We start from the raw sequence: 21,229 nt of genomic DNA on the forward strand, positions 1-21,229 counted from the left end.
AGCTCCCCCCGGCCCTGAATTGTCAAAAGACCTCTCAAAATGCTGGCTCTGGATGCGAAAAACGCAGAAAATCGAACCCGATCCGATTAATTTTATGACGGACGAAAGTTTCGGAGGCGGTGTGCAAGCGTGACTGACATAACGTGAGGTCGAATTTTTTTTTTAACGTGCGAAAATTTCGGATGCGAATTTCGGACTCGGTGTGCAATGGCCTTAACAAGGACGTTTTCAGTTCTGAAATTTACAGGAAATTCTTATAATATGATGACCTCTTAGATATCAAAAGCTCAAGGAAAATTTTATTTCTCAGTTCATCACCCCTTTAAAGTCTGTGAGTGTGTTGTCTGTAGTATGTCATGGTTCTGTGTCACTTAATGGGCTCTATGCACGGCGGTATTTCCGGTGAAGCATTAGGGATGCTCGATAACTTCCGCCGATCATAGAGTCCAATGCAATACCGAGAATTTATATTGAATTTTATACTCCATGGTTATACTAATGAAACGTTAGTCACAAAAACAGATAAAATAGACACCCCTCGTTGTGTTTATGCTTCTTTTTAAAATTATATTAAATAAATATAACTATATATAAAATTACATCTAAACGTGTGTACGTTTCGTTTCAAAGACGGGAGGACAGTAAATTTTGAAGACTCTGCCATAATCCCGTTTTCCTCGGTTCTCCTCCGCTTAAATCTACACAACCGGAAATGGACGAGCATCCTTACGTCAAATGCGGAACTTATGCGTGCATATAGCCCATTGTAAATGTTGTAAGGTTAGCCCCCCCTTTCTCACACTCACATTCAGGGACGGTTGAACAGTTTCAGGACAATATATCATCAATGTGTGCTTGTTTCACCAACAACTCTAAACATGTTTTTGCCTCTTTTCATGACTAATACAAAAAAGCGGGTTCTGTTGGCTTATAGCCATGAGAACTTTTGCAGTTGCCTGTAAATGAATATAGCGTCAGCCAATTGCATGGACTATTTCACATGCTCATCCTTCTGCAATTCTGATAACAACAGAACCTGTAATCGCTCAAAAAGATTTAAACATTCATCCCCCCCAAATAAAACCAACTTTGGCCGATTTGCTAATTAATTATGTGTTCACAGAAGGGAGAAACCCAGTGAGATAATTTCTCACACTGGGAATAGATTTTTATGAGAAATGATGGGTACTTTTTCTTTCGGTTTGCAGGTCATCTAAAAATACACACTGGACACATTTTTTGGACACTGAGGATAAACAATCTCTCATTTTTAAACCAACCTCTCCTATTGAAAAAACATCTGACTGATTGAGAACCATGTACTGAGATATTTATTAAGAACAAAATTCCATTAGGGGCAATCCAAAATCCAAGGCAGCAATGGCTATGATCAAATGTTATTGGTAACATTTTTGACAGGATATTTTTACAAAGTGCACTTTGATAACAATGTTATGAAACAAAAGGCCACTTACAAGTAAGTGTACTTCAAGGAAGTAAATTTTCATGACAATGTTTCTTGCCCTCCTTAAAGGGATAGTTCACTTTGAAATTAATTTTTGGTATGTTTTAGCTTACCTCAAGGGCATCCGAGATGTAGGTGTCTTTGTTTCCACAGCATTTTCAATTTTAACATTTTTTGGTTTAACCGTTGTTGTCTGTCAGTCATATAATGCAGGTATGGGGGTCCGCCCCAAAGAGAATGCACAGAGACGTCAAAATTAAACATGATTTAATGACTCTACACAGAGATTTCTGAAGTTTTACCTAAAGGTAAAACTTCCGAAATCTCTGCGTAAACAATGCGTGACGTAGACGCGCGAGAGATCACTTCCGGTGTAACGTCTGGAGATGGTTCAGTTGGACATCTGATTCAGATTATTTCGACGGCTGTTAACAAGAGGTAAAAACTAGGGCTGGGTAATAAATATCGATTTCTCGATATTAATCGATTCTCATTTTTACGAACCGATATCGATTCTTAAGTCTCAAGAATCGATTATTCATCCTGTTTCATTTGAATGAATGGGACATTGTATCGCGGCTGCGCGCATCAAAAAAAAAATCGCAATAATCTTTGTCCTTTGTTACTATTGATATGAAGCAAAGTCTCAATTTTCAAATTACGTCCATTTTCTTTAGAAATTCAAAAACATAAATAGAGTTTTGGCGCTGTGGCGTGAGATCGCTCTGGCGCAGCTCTAGAGAAGCAGCAGCGCTGATCTCTCTTCCGGGTTAATAATACCAGTTACAGCGCGAAATAAACATGAATGAGCATCTGAAAGTGTGTTAAAAGATAGAGTATAACTTATCGAAATTCGTATCATGTCACATTGATTCGCTCAATCAGCGTTTCAACCGTGGAAAGACGTCAGTTAAACAGCTTGTAATCAATGTATCGTCATATTTACCTCAGAAAACCCACATCAACTCGTTAGTCAGCTAGGAAAAAATTTATTGTAACTGATATCCAAAATAATCGATATTGAATCGAATCGAATCGTAATCGAAATCGAATCGAATTGCAAGCTTGTGAATCGAAATCGAATCGAATTGTGAAATTTGTCTCAATACCCAGCCCTAGTAAAAACTATATAAATACAGTGGTATATTACACCCAGGGCGAGACACCCTTCGAGCACAAAAAAATGTTTTATATAAAGATAAACCTCATATTTCAGCATTTAAATCATCTCTATAAAAAGAATGAGTCAATAAAGATACATTCCTGACATTTATAATGCACAGTAACTTATCTTTTATTATTAATAGTAAAATTCGTAGGCCTACTTGATTTTCCCATGGCTGTCGTTGCTATAGAACCATGCACTTATTACACTGCGCTCTCTCCACAACGACAAAGACGTTTTTGTAGCTAATGTATTTCCACCACAGAAAAACGCTTGCTGTAGCTTTGCGAAAAGATTTATTTACGGAAAAGAGAAAAAACACCCAAGTGTTTGGGTGCACGTTCACTCCTATACTGAAAAGTTTACGAGCGCGCTTCCCGTGAGCGCATAATGAGCGCGCGCCGCGCTTCCTGTGCGCCTATTTGAAGAGGATTTGAAATAACGACCTCGAGCGCGCAAAAGACGCGATACGTGAACTAATCAGGAAATCCCCTTGACATCGCTTCTGCGCACGGCACCTTCTCAGCAAGCAGGGCGCCATTGCCAATAAATGAATCGAAATGATAAAAAATAGAAAAACTTCACGGCACAGAGGATTTTTTGAACTGCTCGTGCCGCCCCCCATGTGACATGAAGAAATGCCGCCCCGGGCGACTGCCCGGTTCGCCCATGCCTAGAACCGCTACTGTATAAATACCGTTCGTTTTCTCACACAAACGGCTCATTTCGTGTCTTAGGCCATCAGTGTGTACTTACATTCACGAGTCATTAAAAATGTCAAAATTGAAAATGCTGTGTAAAAGTATATGTATATGTGGAAAAGATGGGCATACTCTGCCCATCCAAAGAAGCGGTTCTAAGAGTTCTGGTGGCCATGAGAGGAGGTTCTCAGGAAGCAACCAATCTCTTTAATCTGCCTCTACCTCTACCCACCTGTCTGATCTGATGGTGATAACCAGAGCAGAGGCTTTTACAGTCACACCTAGTAGGGAGAAGAATGCTTTCCATATTCTGGTGATAAACTCTATCCGAAACTATGTCCTCAAGTAGTCCAAAGTTACTGAACACATGGTTAAAAAGTAATATTGCCATCTCCATGGCAGTTGAGATACCTTTGAGTGAGACCAGACAACAGGCCTTGGAGTCCATTACTACGACTCGAACACAGGTGAAGCTGACGAGGAGGGAAGGTCTGTGATAAAGTCTCCTAGATGTAACCATGAACACAAACAGCAGGAGGAATTTTCTGGATGGAAGTTTGTCAAGATGTTTTAGCCATCCCACTGTGCAATGTGACGTTAGAGTGACGTCTTTTATATGTAATTTTTGGACGTCCAATTTCAGTCCACTGAAGGGGTTGTTTTGTAACGCCAGGCGACGTCTTTTGCTCGTCTAATATTGACATCGGTGGGACCAAATGTGGTCGTTTGTGGACGTCTTTTCAACATCAAATTTAGTATCTTCTATAACTTCTATAACTGTAGTACCATGTTTCAAAAAGGTAGATAACATTTTTAAAGGATGTTATCTATACCATGTATTTATATTTATGCATTTGACACATGCTTTTATCCACAGTGACTTACATTGCACTTTTACATTCCTGCTTTCCCTGGGAATCAAACCCTTGATCTAAGCATTGCACTCGGTGGCTGTTTCACAAGTGCCAACGCTCTACTGTTTGAGCTACAGCATTAGACCTTTGTATGTGTCAATTACCACCTTCTGCTTGAGACAATCAAATGCAGTTTTTGGAAAACTATCTTAAATAATTATAAATAATCTGTATTCATATGTATTAATCATGTTGATAACAACAATGTTGATATTTGTAAAAAAAAAAAAAAAAAACATTGCATATTAATCATGTAAATTTCCTGCACCTGTAATAGACGTCCAAATGAGGTCCAAAAAAATGACCCAGTTCAACGGTCAAATGTTGAACGTCAACATGACGTCCAAATTGGGTCATGGTTGGACGTCCAAATAGTGGACCTAGTTTGGACGTCGAATAGATGTCCGGAATTGGTCATGGACCAACGGACCCAATATAGACATGATCTGCATGTCTATCCAACGTCCAGTGTTTAGTGGGATGACACATTCCTGACATCCTAAGACAAACCTTCTGACATTGTTGGTCATCTGGGGCAACCAGAATCATTCCTAGAGGGGGGGGGGGGGGGGTTCTCAATTTCTAATGAGAGAATGGTTTCCCACCATTAAATTCTAGCTAGGTTGCCCTTTGGCATTGAGGTGGTGGAACTGCAGGTTTTGAATCTTGTTTTAAGTCTTGAAGTATCCTTGAAAGGCATCTTAAAAGTATAAATATCTACACTACAGTACTATCTTTAATGTAACTACATCTAAATGAGAAATAAAAGACAGTTTGGCTGTTAATATTGTGAAACATACATGTAACATTTGGTATCAAAGTACATCAGTGATCTTCGTGTGATCTTCACAAGTCATCAATTGCACTTTTTGGTGGTGAAGCATGTGTATACACGTCTGGAATTATGGGGCCAAGTAAAGTATTGCAAAATCCATATCAGTTTGTAATCTGCCAATCACTTTGAAGAGACCATAAACTCTGCAAGCACAAACTAGAAGCGCACAGGAAGATGACAAGTATTGTGAAATTTTGGCCGAGTGAATTCACAAGGCAATGAAAAGAAACAGTTCGTTCTGAGGACAGTAAATCTCTGCCATGTTTTGGATGTCTGAGAAGGATATGAAAGGATGTTTTCTCAAGGGTTATGTTGTTGAAAATTCGAGAACATTATAAGTGATGTTTAGCAATAGCAGGAAAATATAAAAATATGTCTGTTGACTATGTCAATACTTTTGTTGGCTTGATAAATCTTAGAGCAGTTAATGCCGTCCCACACTTGTTTAGACTGGACATCTTATTCAAATTGAGAATTTCTCGGGCTCCAGTATAAAAAAAAATAAACTTCTTTAATCGCTTATTTAACTGGATTTTCCTTTGTCAAATGAATCACTAATGTATATATTTTTTATTCATTTTGTCTGATTTTACAATTTATCAGAACAAGATGAACTGGATTACTCAAGAAAATATATGACTTTTTTCATCAGATGTTGCACAATGAAATAACTAAAAAAATCACATGGGTCTTCATGTGGTTTTGTAATCTTCACAGCACGTATTGTAAAGCACATTTATTTTTATCATATATCTGTTTTTGCATGCATTATAAAGATTAAAGCTTATACTCTTCCAGGTCACATTTCACATCAGAATTAAAATGAATATATATATATATATATATATATATATATATATATATATATATACAGGTATGTACTGCATAAGTCAAAGTCAAGTTTATTTCAAGAGCACATTTAAAACAACAGAAGTTGACCAAAGTGCTATACATCCAAAATCATAAATAAACAACAACAAGAAGACAAAAAAACACACAGCTCTCAAACTTAAGTAAACGCCAAATAATGTAAATATGTTTTAAGACTTAAAAGCGGAGAGTGTTGGGTCCAGACAATGGTAAATTATTCCATAGTTTAGGGGTCGTAACTGAAACAGCCTTACTCTAAGGACAGTCAAGAGCATGCAATCTGCCGACCTAAGCGGCCTCGATGAGACATGTTATATAAGGTCAGAAAGGTAGGTCAGGGCTAGACCATTTAAGGATTTATAACCAAACACTGAAATTTTTAAATCAATCCAAAAACGTTCTGGAAGCCAGTGAAGGGAGGCCATGTAGGAGAAATGGGGTCACGCTTACGTATCCCTTTTAATAGTCTAGCTGCAGCATTCTGCACCAACTGCAGGCGTGAGAGAGATGCCTGCTGACATTTGGCTGATTTTTTTTTTTTTTACATTTGTCCCACTATCTTTATGGCAATAATAAACATATTTCCCTAAATTCTCATTATCTCAATGCAACATAATTTTTTTTTATTTGTTTTCATCAATTGCAATCCTATATTTCTATATTCCTACATAATACATTTATGTATAATTACTTAATAATATAGTATTTTTAGTATGAGGATGTCCTTTTTTGCATTACATTAATGATAACTTGGGAGGAAAATGTACTTAATTTTCATGAAAATATACACAAATACAATTTAATGTATTTTTCATGTAGCATCTGTAATTCGTGTGACATAACGTTACATGAAACGTAATGAATCATGTTAGCAAAATACAATTTATTTGTCATGGATGTGAGCTAAAACAATATTAAAATGCAATCATGTAACGAAAAAAATCATGCAATGCTTCACTGTAAGTCGATAATTAAAGCTACAAATGATGCAGAATAACAATTTCACATCCATGCCATGCCAATGAGTAATATAAGCAATTAGCAAAATGAACACAGTATCTCTAAAAATGATTTAAAAGCTCAAAGGCATATGTGTTCAACTACAAAATTATGCCTGTAAAAACAGCATCTTGGCAGATCTCTTCCATTCCTGATATGAATGTGCCAAGGCTTGTTTCCCTTATAAGGGGAAATTAAGGTGATTAATTCTATAGAATACAATGTAATCGCTGATACCACAAGCTTTTTATAAAGCACCACTCTAATTCGGCTTAACAGCTGATCAGCTATTAATCCTTTACGTCATACTTTCGGTGTAAACCCTGTCTGAGTAGCAATTCAGCTACAGTATTGTCGAGTCCATCAAATCTATCAGGCTTTTGTAAAGCTACAAAAACATAAACTTTGTTACATAAGACCAAAACATTTACTGTGTGACACTCAGTCCACACCTGTGGCTATTCAGTGATACAAAAATGTATCAAATGTTTGCCAAACCACTCGGTATTGGCCACGTTTCCATATTTAAATTGGCAAAATGACCACTTATAATCCGATTGCAAAACCATGTTTCAGTATAAACAAACATCCTCCATTAGAATTACAAGTATACGGTGAATCCAGTTGTGCATCCAGTGAATCCAGTTGTGATTAGTTAGAAAGAAAGAAAGAAAGAAAGAAAGAAAGAAAGAAAGAAAGAAAGAAAGAAAGAAAGAAAGAAAGAAAGAAAGAAAGAAAGAAAGAAAGAAAGAAAGAAAGAAAGAAAGAAAGAAAGAAAGAAAAAAGATAGATTCGTTAGAAAGAAAGAGATTAGTTAGAAAGAAAGATAGATTAGTTAGAAAGAAGGAAAGATTAGTTAGAGAGAAAAAGATAGATTTGTTAGAAAGAAAGAAAGATTCGTTAGAAAGAAAGAAAGATTAGTTAGAAAGAAAAAAGATAGAAGTTAGAAAGAAAGATAGATTAGTTAGAAAGAAGGAAAGATTAGTTAGAGAGAAAAAGATAGATTTGTTAGAAAGAAAGAAAGATTCAATAGAAAGAAAGAAAGATTAGTTAGAAAGAAAGATAGATTCGTTAGAAAGAAAGAAAGATTAGTTAGAAAGAAAAAAGATAGAAGTTAGAAAGAAAGATAGATTAGTTAGAAAGAAGGAAAGATTAGTTAGAGAGAAAAAGATAGATTTGTTAGAAAAAAAGAAAGATTCGATAGAAAGAAAGAAAGATTAGTTAAAAAGAAAGATAGATTAGTTAGAAAGAAAGATAGATTCGTTAGAAAGAAAGAAAGATTAGTTAGAAAGAAAAAAGATAGATTAGTTCGAAAGAATGCTAATACATGTGTGTGAAACGTTGTTAAATGTAAAGCACTTTTTACCATAAGTCAATGAGGCCTTAAAGTCTGAGACCCTTTGAAAGGAGTATATCGTTGTTAAACAAGTGGCATAAAACATGAATAAGAAATATACAAAATTTTAAAAGAATGTGAAACCAAAGCATTTTCACTAGTCTCAGACCGTTGGACCCCATAGATTTTATGATTGATTCTGCTTAATTTGAGAATATTCCATTATAATGATTCAATCCCGTTTTTAAACTATTCAATAAAAGATTCGCCATTAGTTTCGAGCTATGCTGCTTGCACTGTGTTATTGATGTGCTATAAAAACCCAGCTCATAAGAGTCATTCGTTTGAAGAATCAGCCTACTTTTGTCACGCTGTATATTTTTGATTCACTAGAAATGGTTCGCAAAAGTCATTCGTTTCATCAAACAGGCTACACCAATCGCACTATATATTTTTGATTCGCTAAAATTTAAAGAACCGACTCTTAAGAGTACTTTGTTTTGAGAATCGATCGACGCTGGTCATGCTGCATGTTATTGATCCACTAAAAAGAATTTACTCATAAGAGTCATTTGTTTGCAAAACATTGAATCTTTCATGAATCATTAAACTGTCACAGATTTAGCAGCAGGTGAGTACCAAAACTTGGTATATTAGGAAAATATTAATAAAAGTAAAAGCTTAATCTTGGGATCAATGCTGCGTCGCTAGGTTTGCGATGAATTTCATACATGTATTACTTCCTGAAACGTGGCATCAGACATATTATCCACACCTGGACCATTCAAATATGATTTCTATTGTCTTCATGCCACAGTACAAACTGCAGAGGCATTTTGCTTAGCAGTTGCGCCGTGAGCCCAGTATTTCTTGGTACCCAACTCTTCCTGGTACAGGGCGGAATATCCCACCGCCTCCACGGATCTCCTCTTCTGGATGCGGTGTAGCAGGATCCGGTAAGTTCCTGTTATTGGGCTGCGACAGTCAGTGCAGGTGTTATTCTGCAGATGTGTGGCACTGATACCCAGCTCACTCAGGGCTGACTTTACTTCCCGTTCCTCCACGCACAGGCTCTTCTCAGGGTCAGCTAGGTAATTGGGCGTCATGCTGAAAGCGGGATAGGGTTTGGGGTATTCGATGCCCTTCATCCAGGAGCATGTCATCAGCTGTGACACCGTGGTGCGGTCCACAGGTACGGGTCTCAGCATGCCTTTGATGGCCAGTTGGCAGGGGTCAGGGACGTATGGTGGGATGCTGTACGCCCCCTGCAGGATGCAGCGTTTCAGTCGGCCTAAGTTGTCGGCGTAGAAAGGCATGGTGGCGGTCACCATGAAGTAGAGCAGGACACCCAGCGCCCAGATGTCCACGTAACGGCCCACGTAGCTTTTGTCTCTGAAGAGCTCAGGTGCCGCATACGGCGGAGAGCCGCAAAACGTGGTCAGAGTTTCCGGTGGCTCACTGACGGTGCTGAAGCCGAAGTCGCCCACTTTGATGCAGTAGCATGTGGTGTAAAAAATGTTTTCTGCTTTCAGGTCGCGATGGATAATGTTATTTTCATGCTGAAAAATGAAGAAATAAATAGATCCGTTATACTGAGTCACACCAAATTAAAATAAAAAAAGTTTCTATAAATTATAAATAAAATGAAACTGAAGGCCTGTTCACACCGGGACGAATTCCGCGCACGTTATTCGCCGACGTTTAACGCCTCATGACTAAACAAAGGGTGCCAATGTGAGCGTGCACACCGACAAGTAAAACGCCCACGTAAAAGCGTCATTTAAAAAAAATAACGCCTCGGGTTCGATTTTTTAGTTTGACGCGCTGCGTCAAAAACTATCCGACCAATGAGATTGCCGCTTTCGCTCACGTGTTTGGAGCTTCTTAAGTTACGGTAAAACACAACTTGAGGGCACTCAAACACAAAATGGTCTTGCCGAGCTCACACGTGCAACGGCGAAGAAGATATATGACAAGTAGCATCGCCATCTACACAGCCAGTAAGAAACGAGACGAGGAAGATGCAAGGCAAGATGAATGTAGAGCTGCTGTTCTCGTTGGATACATTGGAAAATAAAGAACTATTTGACAAACGCGACGTAGACTACAAACACATGGAGTGGTACTACAGAGCAAATTGGCGCCATCTAATGTCAGGGAATGAATTTGCACGTTCACTCGGTTCATCGTAGCGAAAATCGCTTGGGTATGAACACAAAAAAAAAACGCGTTGAAAAACGCTGACGAATAACGCGTGCTGATATTCGTCCTGGGCCTTAACAAACTGCTAAATTACCAATGACAAAAAATATGTTATCTCAACCAATTCACATAATTCACGGTGAATATCGCTGATCAGTATTACTTAATAACATTGGTCACAAGGGGTTCGATTTGTCAGTAGAAATTCCGTCATATTTTTCTGTATACGTTCAGTTTTAATATATATTTGAAAATGTTTTTTACTGTGATGGCAAAGCTGAATTTTCAGCATCATAATTACTTCAGTCACTACCTCAGTGTTACATGATCCTTCAGAAATCATTCTCATTTTTACCGAGATCAAGAAACAAGAAACGTTTCTTATAATCAGTGTTTAAAACGGTTGTGCTGCTTAATATTTTTGTTAGGATTCTTTGACGAATAGAAATTTCACAAGAACAGCATTTATTTGAAAAGCATTGTAAATGTCTTTACTGTTGAAATGCATAAAATACTTTTGAACGGTTGTGTGTTTTTAGTTAAATTTCAGTTAAAAATAAAGTAAGAATTCTAAAAAAAAAAAAAAAAAAAAATTACATATTGAAAATAATTATAAATTTCACCAAAATAATATAAATATTTTAAAATAAAAATACAATTTTTATCCCATACTATAGAAGTCAATGGGTCCCATCAATAGGTCAATGGATTTATTTGGTTACCCATATTCTTCAAAATATCTTCTTTTGTGTTCAGCAGAAGAAAGAACAAACCTGGTGAACTAGCCTACTTTGTTTCTTTAGTGAACTATCCCTTTAAGTGTTGATAAAATTCCTAACTCTAAGTATGAGCAATATTGATTCTTGCAGTTGTCAGGTCAAATGAGGACACAGTCCTGCTGCTCTCACCATGTATTTGATGGCTGAGACGATCTGGGCAAATATGATCTTGCTTTCCAGGTCTGACAGGCGCCCTCTGGTGGAGATCCGTGAGAACAGGTCTCCTCCGCTGCCATACTCCATAGCGATGTACAAATGCTTACTGGTCTCAAGCACCTCATACAGACGCACAATGTTTGGATGGCTGAGTTTTTCCATACAGATGATCTCTGAGGCAAATACATTCTGTGACTTCTTGTTGAGACGTGCCTTGTTTAGAATCTTGACTGCTACACGCTCTGTGTGTGAGAAAGAGAGATTCGTGTTAAATCAGAATGAGTTATATTTCAGAAAATCCATGTTGTACAAACTTAGTGGGGGCGCAAGTAAAATATTCAAGTGACCTTGTTATCTTAACCCTATAAAGCCTGTACTGTATCATATTTAATGCGCAAATTTCTAGGGCCTCTAAATTCAAAACTACCCTGAGAAACCTGTTGTAGGAAATGGAAAATATGATATTTTCCGCTTGTGAACTGGTGTTTACCAGTGTGTTGGGTTCAAGTGCTTTTGTTGTCATTAATGTGGTAAAAAGATGGAGATCCAGACCTGTTATTTAGCTAAAACTACTTTAGATTCCTCAAGTCATCTCCCAGACAGCAAACTGACATTGAATCAACGTGGAAACAACGTCTCTCATGACATCGAAACAACGTTGATTTTGCTCATCGAATTAACGTTGAACCAACGTCAGACGCGGCATTCTTCAAAGCTAAATGAAAATCGAAAATTGGTTTGCTTTCATAACGTTGAAACGTTGATTTCAAGTTGATTTTCCGTTAGTTTTGAAAGAATGACGCGTCTGACGTTGGTTCAACGTTAATTCGATGAGCAAAACAATGTCAGATCAATGTTGTTTCGATGTCATTTTTCCACGTTGATTCAATGTCAGTTTGCTATCTGGGCTGCTACAGCAAGAAAATGATTTATCAAAACTCAAACGGTAAATAATATGCTGTATATTTTCTAGATCATGAACAGTACATATTTTTACCATTCACGACTCTCTCGCGTTGCTCTCTGCCATTTTGAAAAGGTCAAAGGGTACCTCATCTCTGCAACTCGTACATCAAAATATTCTACGAGCTGCCCAGTGGAAAACACCACGTGAGAGGGGGTGTTCATGTGTATTTTCCACGTCAGCTTTTGGTATTTACCATAATTACCATAGCACGTGAACGCACCAATAGACAGACGTCAGTCGCAGAGCAGCACAACCGAAACTAAACCAAAACAACGAGAACTGTCATTTGTAAGAGATGAAAACCTGTGATTTTATATTCGGAGCGGTTTGTGACTCGACTTTATTCGTATCTATGGCAATACTATCAATGCCGAATGAATCATTAGTCAGGTGGTACAGGTCGGTGCTCTTGTTGTTCGTAATTATTGTATGTGCTTTAAAACCTTGGGTATTAACCTCTCGTCTTGTGACGCTTTGTAACTCTGCTTTGTGTGTTCATGTGTTTTGAAGGAGGCGTGGCTTTGGAGATGCTCTGAAGGGAGGGCGGGATCTCATGCTTTCAAAGCTAACTTGCTATTGCTAGCTGCTCTGAAAATTGCCTACCTGTAACGTTAGTTTGGACTCGTTATGTTTTGTCATCACCTGCCCAAGTCACTCATTTGTTTTCACGGACACTAATCACATTCAGCTATGCACTCATCAATCACCATCATTAACACCTGTATATGTTCAATTCTCTTTCAGTACAGTGTCCGGTATTGTCTGTTCAGTGTGTGTCGCTATCCATTTGCCTTCCTGTTGGATCTTTTGGCGTCAATTTGACAGCGAATAACTTTACATCTGAGGCGTCCAAAGACTTAATTTGTCCATTATTTATTTCTAAAGAAATAGGACAATGTATAAAATGCTACATCAACTTTGTATCTTATGTTGCGGCCCCGTAGAAGCTGTTTTTGTAAAAATAGGCAAAAGATTGCGTCATAACACGGGACTTTCTGTCGCACAATAGAGACATTACCGTATAGACAGGAGGAGAAGCTCGCAGGCAATCTTTTACTGTCTATGAGGCAAACGGGGGAGGGACATGGAGGCACAAAGTCAAGGGAGAAGCCTATAGATAGAGAGTCCATAAAAGCAACAACGACAAAATATTTCAACGTTTTTTAAGAATTAGGTGATTCAGATTTGTGTTGGCACAGCTACTAGAAGATTTGCAACCGAGTTTGAGCCTGCGCAGTTGCTCAGACATCAGACAGGAAGTGCAATACTCAGGCTTCAGTCTTCTCCGTTGAAATAAATGGGGTCGCTGTGTCCATTTCTTTAACTGACTATGGTTCTGTTGCATACTGTGACGTTGGCTGCCTAAAACTCAGTTTTCTCAATTTACATGCAAACGTAGTTTTCCAAAATCCGTTTTTCAAAATAACCATGTGTAAACGGGGGCTCAGAGAATAAACCATTTGAATTGAATTACACGATCTTCCTCATCTGTCTGGCAGCAACCACCTGAGACATAGGCTTAAAATGCGAGTATCAAATATAACATCATCCTGGAGTTAATGAGCACCACATTGAGCAGCCATAAAAGACTATGAATTACTGAAATATGAATAAAATACTATTATTTCATATATCAGGCTTAAAATCTTATTAAAGTTTTTTTTTTTTTAAATATGTGGACATTTTTGAGAGGCCTCCCTGCTGTGTTGTTTTTCAAGAGGCATCTCACCATCCTCTCAAAAATATTAAAGAGATTCACAGAGGGGGTGCTGTAAATCTGATGAGATTACATGAGCGGATCAACTCGTGGTCACTGACATGAACAGACCCTGTTAAACTGTGCTGCCTTTTCTTCAGTGCTGTTATGTACATTAGAGTGCAACAGATTCTCGCAAAAGAAAACTTGGTTCTAGTTGGGTGTTACACTCAAAAAGAGGCAAATTTATGGGAGTTTGGGTTTAAACATACTCAATGTTTGGAGAAGTCAGGAAAACGTCACCAGAGAGAAGATTGAGATTAAAAATTACGAGGCCAAAAAGAAAAACATTTAGGCTACAGATGAATCATTCGCAATAAGATCAATAATATTTTTAGAAAATAGAAAGGGTGAATTGACCAGCACAGTCTCAGGGCAATTTGTAACTATTTTGTCAAATTAGTGGCTAATTCGTATAAATTTGTACAATCTCATTCTTATGTTTTTGCTTAATCTGCTTCATGCTAACATTTATTCTAAAAAAATCACGTTTTTGTACGAATCAAATCATAGAAATTCATACGTAATTGGTAGCTCGTAAAGTAGTTATGTTTTCGAAAAGTAGTTTTCATTTCATGCTGACTTTAAATGTCTAGTTTGAAATATTATATATGTTAAGAAATGTAAAAAATATACACTCACCTAAAGGATTGGAACACACTAATACTGTGTTTGACCACCTTTCACCTTCAGAACTGCCTTAATTCTACGTGGCATTGATTCAACAAGGTGCTGAAAGCATTCTTTAGAAATGTTGGCCCATATTGATAGGATAGCATCTTGCAGTTGATGGAGATTTGTGGGATGCACATCCAGGAAGCTCCCGTGTCCAAAATTAGAGATGCGCAATATACGTATTGGTATTATATAATTTATAAATAATATAAATATCTACATTTTTAGCAAATCTTAAAATTGATATGTTATTTTTCATACTGTAAATCAGTGGTTCTCAACTCCAGTCCTCGGGACCCACTGATGTCTCCCTTATTTAGCACCCCTGATTCAGATCCTCAGCTCGTTACGTTAGGATAGACTCTATGAACTGAACTGTGTCAGATAAGAGAGACACAAAATGTGCAGAGCAGTGGGTCCCGAGGACTGGAGTTGAGAACCACTGCTGTAAATTATAATGTTGTGATGCCTAAATTCACTTGTAGCATATAAATTATTAATTATTTATATTATTTGTTAATAATAATAATGTATTAGTCTTATAAGACATCCTATATTTATTAATATAATTATTAATAATCGGTCAGACAAAAATCAGACAAAACTTTAGGAAATATGGTTAAAAAAAAGTAAAACTTTTCACTAAATATTTTTAGGTTAGCCTGAGAACGAACAGGTAATTTGTTTCTATTTGATTTATAATATTTCCATTCTGACAATGTAGCATAAGTGTCCAAATATTTTTGGGGGGCCACTCTGTAGAGTCGTCCAAAGCCTTATTAAAACTTAAAGTACCCCAATTATGCTTTTTCAAATATTACCTTCCATGTAGTGTGTAATATAGCTGTTTGTGAATGTAAAAAGTATGACCAATCAGAGCAGAATAGGCTCGCGGAAAGGAGGGTTCAGAGAAACTGAATCCTTTGAATCATTTCAGACAATGTGAGAAAACAGGGGAGGTGCAATGTATATTATCAGAAAATGTGTTGTTGTTTTTTACGTTGGATTCATGTAAACCTACTGTAGGAAACCTCCAAAACAAAACTATAGGAATCTTTCAAATAGTATAATAGGCACACTTTAAGTAATTAACACACTGAAATCGATGACTGATTGTCTCACCTTTAGTCAAAGCGTGAACAGCCAGTTTGACCTGGGAGAAATTTCCTGTCCCTATTTCCCCTCTGAGTTCATAGAAAGCAATCCTGCGGCCCAGCATAACGTCATCGATGATCCGGTCATTGTGGGACATGTCATAGAGGACCCTCTCGAAGGCTGTCTGCCTCGCTCGTTGTTCAGGTGTTAGTGACGGAACCTTGCATTTTTCTGGTTCTGTCTGTGCAGGTTGGGCCACTGCCTCATTTATTCCTTTTTTCCCATGTCGCTTCAAGACATTTAGTATTTTGGTACCTTGAATGGGACAAAAAGATTCAGGATGATTGAAAATGGCAGCAAAGTCAAATTATTACTCAAATTAATAATAAAAAAGGTGGATAGAAACTAATTTATGGACCATGGTAGGGAATATAATGTATGTGTTTTAGGGTAATTTTCCACTCAATGACTTTACACTAATAAAACCAGTTGATTTAGATGTACTTTTTTCAAAGTCAAAACCATTATTTATCACATAATTTTCACATCTGGTTGAAGCAGAGATAAATAAAAAATGCAGGTTTTAAACACAGCAGTCTTCTTTTTATTGAAGAGAACAAAATACCCATAAAACTCTAACAAAATCACAGAAACAGAACAACCAAATATAATAAGACAAGAATGGACTAAGAACTGAACAAGAAACAGGGCTTAAAGGGTCAGTTCACCCAAAAATGAAAAATAAGTCATTAATTACTCATGCTGTACCAAACCCGTAAGACCTTCGTTCGTCTTCGGAACACAAATGAAGATATTTTTGATTAAATTTGAGAGCTGTATAACTACCACATAGGCTTTTAAGGGACTGGCTCGTCTTGACGGCCCAGAAAGTCAATGAAGAAAATGTTTAAATATTCCACGTGACTACAGTGGCTCAACTTTAAGTTTATCAAGCGACGAGAATACTTTCTGTGCGAAAAAACAAACAAAAATAACGACTTTATTCGACTATTCCTTTTCTTCCTTGTTGGCCTGAAACGAGACTTCCATACGATTTCCGCGACGCATGCGCGAGAACTGAACTGAGGTAGTTGAAGGAGATCGCAATTCTCGCGCATGCGTCGTGGAAATCTAAGGAAGTCTCGTTTCAGTTCAACAATGAAGAAAAGGAATAGTCGAATAAAGTCGTTATTTTTGTTTGTTTTTTCGCACAAAAAGTATTCTCGTCGCTTGATAAACTTATAGTTGAGCCACTGTAGTAACATGGGATATTTAAACATTTTCTTTATTGACTTTCTGGGCCATCAAGAGCCAGTCCCTTAGGCAGTCTATGTGGTAGTGAGACAGCTCTCAAATTTAATCAAAAATATCTTCATTTGTGTTCCAAAGATGAATGAAGGTCTTACGGGGTTGGTACAGCATGGTGAGTAATTAATGACTTAATTTTCATTTTTGGGTGAACTAACCCTTTAAATACACAGAACAAACCAATCAATGAAAGAACAACAGGTATGCAAATGAATTAAACCATGAAAAACCATGGAGACAAACTAAGAGAACTAAAACGTGACAAAACCAAACTTACACAGAAATAAACAAGAATCGGTAACACTTTAGAATACGGTTCCTTCGTTAATGATTAACTACACAAGAACCAATGAGTAACACAATATTAACAATCTAGTAACTATTATTAACTAACAAGAAACTCTGGTTAATAGCGCACAGATGAAAGTGGTACTTCATACTTCTATGGGAATTACTAATTATCTGGATCTGTATTATAAAGTGAAGATCATTGGAACTAACTAGTAATGACTCAAGTGTTACTACGTGATCTAGTCATGACTTGTGCAAGCAAACACTAAAGTCATTTCAAGCGTTTGAGATTTTTGGTGAACTTTAGTATACTTTTAGAAAATTTCTTTAGAAGTATAGTAGAGTCATTACTAGTTAGCTACCATGATCTTCACTTTATAATACGGATCCAAATAATTAGTAATTCCCATAGAAGTATGTAGTAACACTTTCATCTGTGCACTATTACTTATTAATTTGTTAATCAGATTTTTTTTTAGTTAATTGTAGTTACTAGATTGTTAATAAACTTTTTCAGTAGTTCTCTGGGAAGCATTATAGTAGTTATTGACTAGTTAATAGTGAACTACCACTTTCATCCATGCGCTATTACTTACTAGTTCGTTAATCAGAGTTTCTTGTTAGTTAATAATAGTTGTTAATATTGTGTTTCTCATTGGTTCTTGTGTAGTTATTCATTAACGAAGGGACCATATTCTAAAGTGTTACCCAAGAATCAACTTAAATTCTTAATGAGATTTACAGAATCAACTTAAAAATTCAAAACTACTTTATATGGGTTAAACCAGGTAAAAATAGCTTGTTTGTTACATTATAAAAATTTATTTAGAGTTGCAGGAGCCTTCCTTTTAATGTAGTAACTGTTATAACTCTTATGACTTGATCAAGTATTTATACATTACATTTATTCATTTAGCTGAAGCCTTTATCCAAAGTGACTTATTGCTATAAATGTCAGACGCCTCTGGAGCAACTAGGGGTCTCACCGTGGATTCGAACCTGGGTCTCTCACACTAAAGGCATGTGTCTTATCCACTATGCCATCACCACCCCAAGCCTTTAAATTAAGATATGATGTCATGAGAAATATAAATCGATTGTCTCCTAAAGTTTGTTAAAGTCTTGAAATGTAATGACCGTGTCAGTCTCCACAGACTGCACTTCCTCTTGATGACCTTCCATGTTGGAAGAAAGGTTTACAGAGGCTTAACCTTACAAAGATAGGGTGAACATGGATCATGACAGTAGGAAATCTGCCCGTAATAGTCTACTAGAGAATCGAACATCAAGGCCTATAAAAATATAGTCATTTTTATACCATACATAGCTGCAATTATAGCCGTCTCATTATATAATCTCTAAAAAAAAGGATTGAGTATGGCTATTATCTTTGAGACATACAAGTGATAAGTGTCCAAAAAAGTGATCATTGACATCTTCATCCTTCATTCAAAAATTATTATAAATGTGTTAAAGATTTAGTAGTTGTGCTTGGACTCATTTGTTTGTGATAATTCAATGAAACATGCAATAATACAATTTTGGCCACTACTGTACGAGAGGTTAAAGTTTAAAAATGACTGAAATTAAACTATAGTACGGCATACTGTGTACATACTTATTCATTAAAGACCTAAACTATAAATGAGACGTATATGATACCAGCATATTGAAATTACATGTTGAACACCCTTTTGAAATATCACAAAATTTAAATGTTATTTTTGAAGAGAAATTGTTCTGATCACAAATTTAACTTGACATACTTTGAGTCGCATCTCTATGTTCTTGTATAATCCTAATCCATGACTGCATGTCCTTTCTATTTTAGTTCAAATGTCCAGTGTGTCTGCGCTGGAGGCAAGATCAGCCTTGTACGTCTGAATAGGAAAGTCCTTAAGTAGGGTGGATTAGGAGTCTTTTTAAGACCACGCATCACAGTTTGCAGACTCGACATGCTTCTAAAAATACACGGAATATCCACTGAACTACTCTCAACATCAGTGACACCAAAACTACAAGAAAACAAACCGAACTTGGGAATAAATAAGACTTAATGTTAATGTGTACCTGTTACAAAGTTATTATACATTAAAAATTCCTGAGTAATACAAATGAACTACATGTCCTCACTAAAGGGTTGGGTAGGATTAGGGGTTGGTTTAGGGTTAGATTCTGTAATTGTGCCTATTACTATACAAGTAACGTGTAACAAGGACACACTAAAATAAAGTGCCGTTTTTAATATAATGTTATTACATTGGAATAACAAAATAACAATCCAATTCAGTGTAATAAATTTGATTTAAACAAAACTACAACATTTTTTCTTTTTAGCCATCCAATAATATTACATCGTAATGTTTATTATTGGACTCACTGTAATGTAAGACCCTTAATCATCTTTAAAAACCAATGTCTGCAGATCAAAACTGTGTTTATGGTTGAAATTATACTTAACAACATTACATCTCAAGCACATTCACTGTAGGCAAAGAACAGAGGATAACATTTGTCTTGTAAGAAAACGTACAAGTTTGTTTTCGGTTATATTGTTCATAATCCATGCAACCTGTCCTGACATGTTTACTATTGCACCTAATAATTCTAGAGATAAAGTGCCTTTCAAATGAACACTTAAAAATGGTCAATATGATTCAGTAAATAAGATCTTATATTTGCGCTCCCTACTGTTTGATTAAAAACTCTCCATACTCTATTCCATGAGTAAAAAAACTTTACCTGGTAGCTGTGGATCCTTCATGCTGGTGTCTGTATGAATGAATGCAGAGAACAGCTCAATAACCTCTCACTCTACAGTCTTTAATCCTCCACCGATCACCTGTGCTCAATCCAATTAGAAGAAAGTAATAATCCAACCAGCAACACACCTCAATGAAGTTGTGCAAATGCTGCATGCAAATATCCCACTCATATATACTGTAATAATTGTGATGGTAATAATAACACATCCTTGGTATAGGGAAGACCAGTATATTTAAAATAATAATAATAATAGTCCAATATCATCATATAAATGTCTGGTTGGAGCAGGTTGTCATATGGAAAAAGTCATATGTTGAATTACACTTTAATAATAATATTTTTTGTTAGCCAAAACAATGGTCTTATATATTTTATGTACGTAACCTACTTGTAGTGTGGTTACATACAGTATATATTACACTGAACAAAATTATAAACACTTTTGTTTTAGCCCCCATTTTTAAAGGAGAACTCCGGCGAACAATAAACCTTTGGTCTAATAAAACATTGGAACCATTCAATCGTTCTCTGAGATTTGTTTTCATGATAATCGAATGTAAAGAGTTTTATCTCTAAAAACTGTTTAGCGTACAATGCTAGCAATGACTAAGTAAAAATAAATTGCTAGTTTATACCACTAACAAGGCTCAAAATAGCCCCACACTAACACAGTAACATAATGAGGCTCCATACATGCAAAACGAAGCATTGAGAACTTTGTAAGTGTATAGACCGTTTAATAAGAAGATACTTTATGAAGACAGTTCACTTCGCGTATACAGACAGGAGCCATCTTAGAAATAGTCTCGATAAGTCGATCCCCGAACGCCGTTCATACAGTTCAGAAGTTCGCTGAACTTCATACAGTTCAGATCACTCAGCACGACGTTCGTAGTTTGACTTATCGAGACTATTATCTTAAAACGTTTTTTTATCACTTACAAAGTTC

General features: G+C 36.6%; 1 protein-coding gene across 1 annotated transcript; it reads right to left on the reverse strand.

Moving 5' to 3' along the window:
- Nucleotides 1–6,624: 6,624 nt before the first annotated feature.
- On the reverse strand, nt 6,625–20,769 carry LOC120476370 (serine/threonine-protein kinase NIM1). Its single transcript, XM_039667352.2, has 4 exons — nt 20,257–20,769; nt 15,943–16,230; nt 11,396–11,664; nt 6,625–9,844 (listed from the first exon to the last, which is right to left on the reverse strand). The coding sequence occupies exons 1-4, from the start codon at nt 20,276–20,278 to the stop codon at nt 9,092–9,094; spliced, it is 1,332 nt and encodes a 443-aa protein (XP_039523286.2). The 5' UTR covers nt 20,279–20,769; the 3' UTR covers nt 6,625–9,091.
- Between the last annotated feature and the right edge of the window lie 460 nt (nt 20,770–21,229).

This window comes from Pimephales promelas, chromosome 21, assembly GCF_988280905.1.
Source record: "Pimephales promelas chromosome 21, fPimPro1.hap1.1, whole genome shotgun sequence".
NCBI classification, from domain to species: domain Eukaryota; kingdom Metazoa; phylum Chordata; class Actinopteri; order Cypriniformes; family Leuciscidae; genus Pimephales; species Pimephales promelas.

What these genes read in the sequence shown, in the direction of transcription:
- LOC120476370 (XM_039667352.2), bottom strand. Translation starts at nt 20,278, where the DNA reads ATGAAGGATCCACAGCTACCAG. An exon ending in GAAGGATCCACAGCTACCAG is followed by an intron (nt 16,231 to 20,256) that starts GTAAAGTTTTTT and finishes GTCCCATTCAAG; the next exon opens with GTACCAAAATACTAAATGTC. An exon ending in TCTCAGCCATCAAATACATG is followed by an intron (nt 9,845 to 11,395) that starts GTGAGAGCAGCA and finishes TTCATTTTTCAG; the next exon opens with CATGAAAATAACATTATCCA.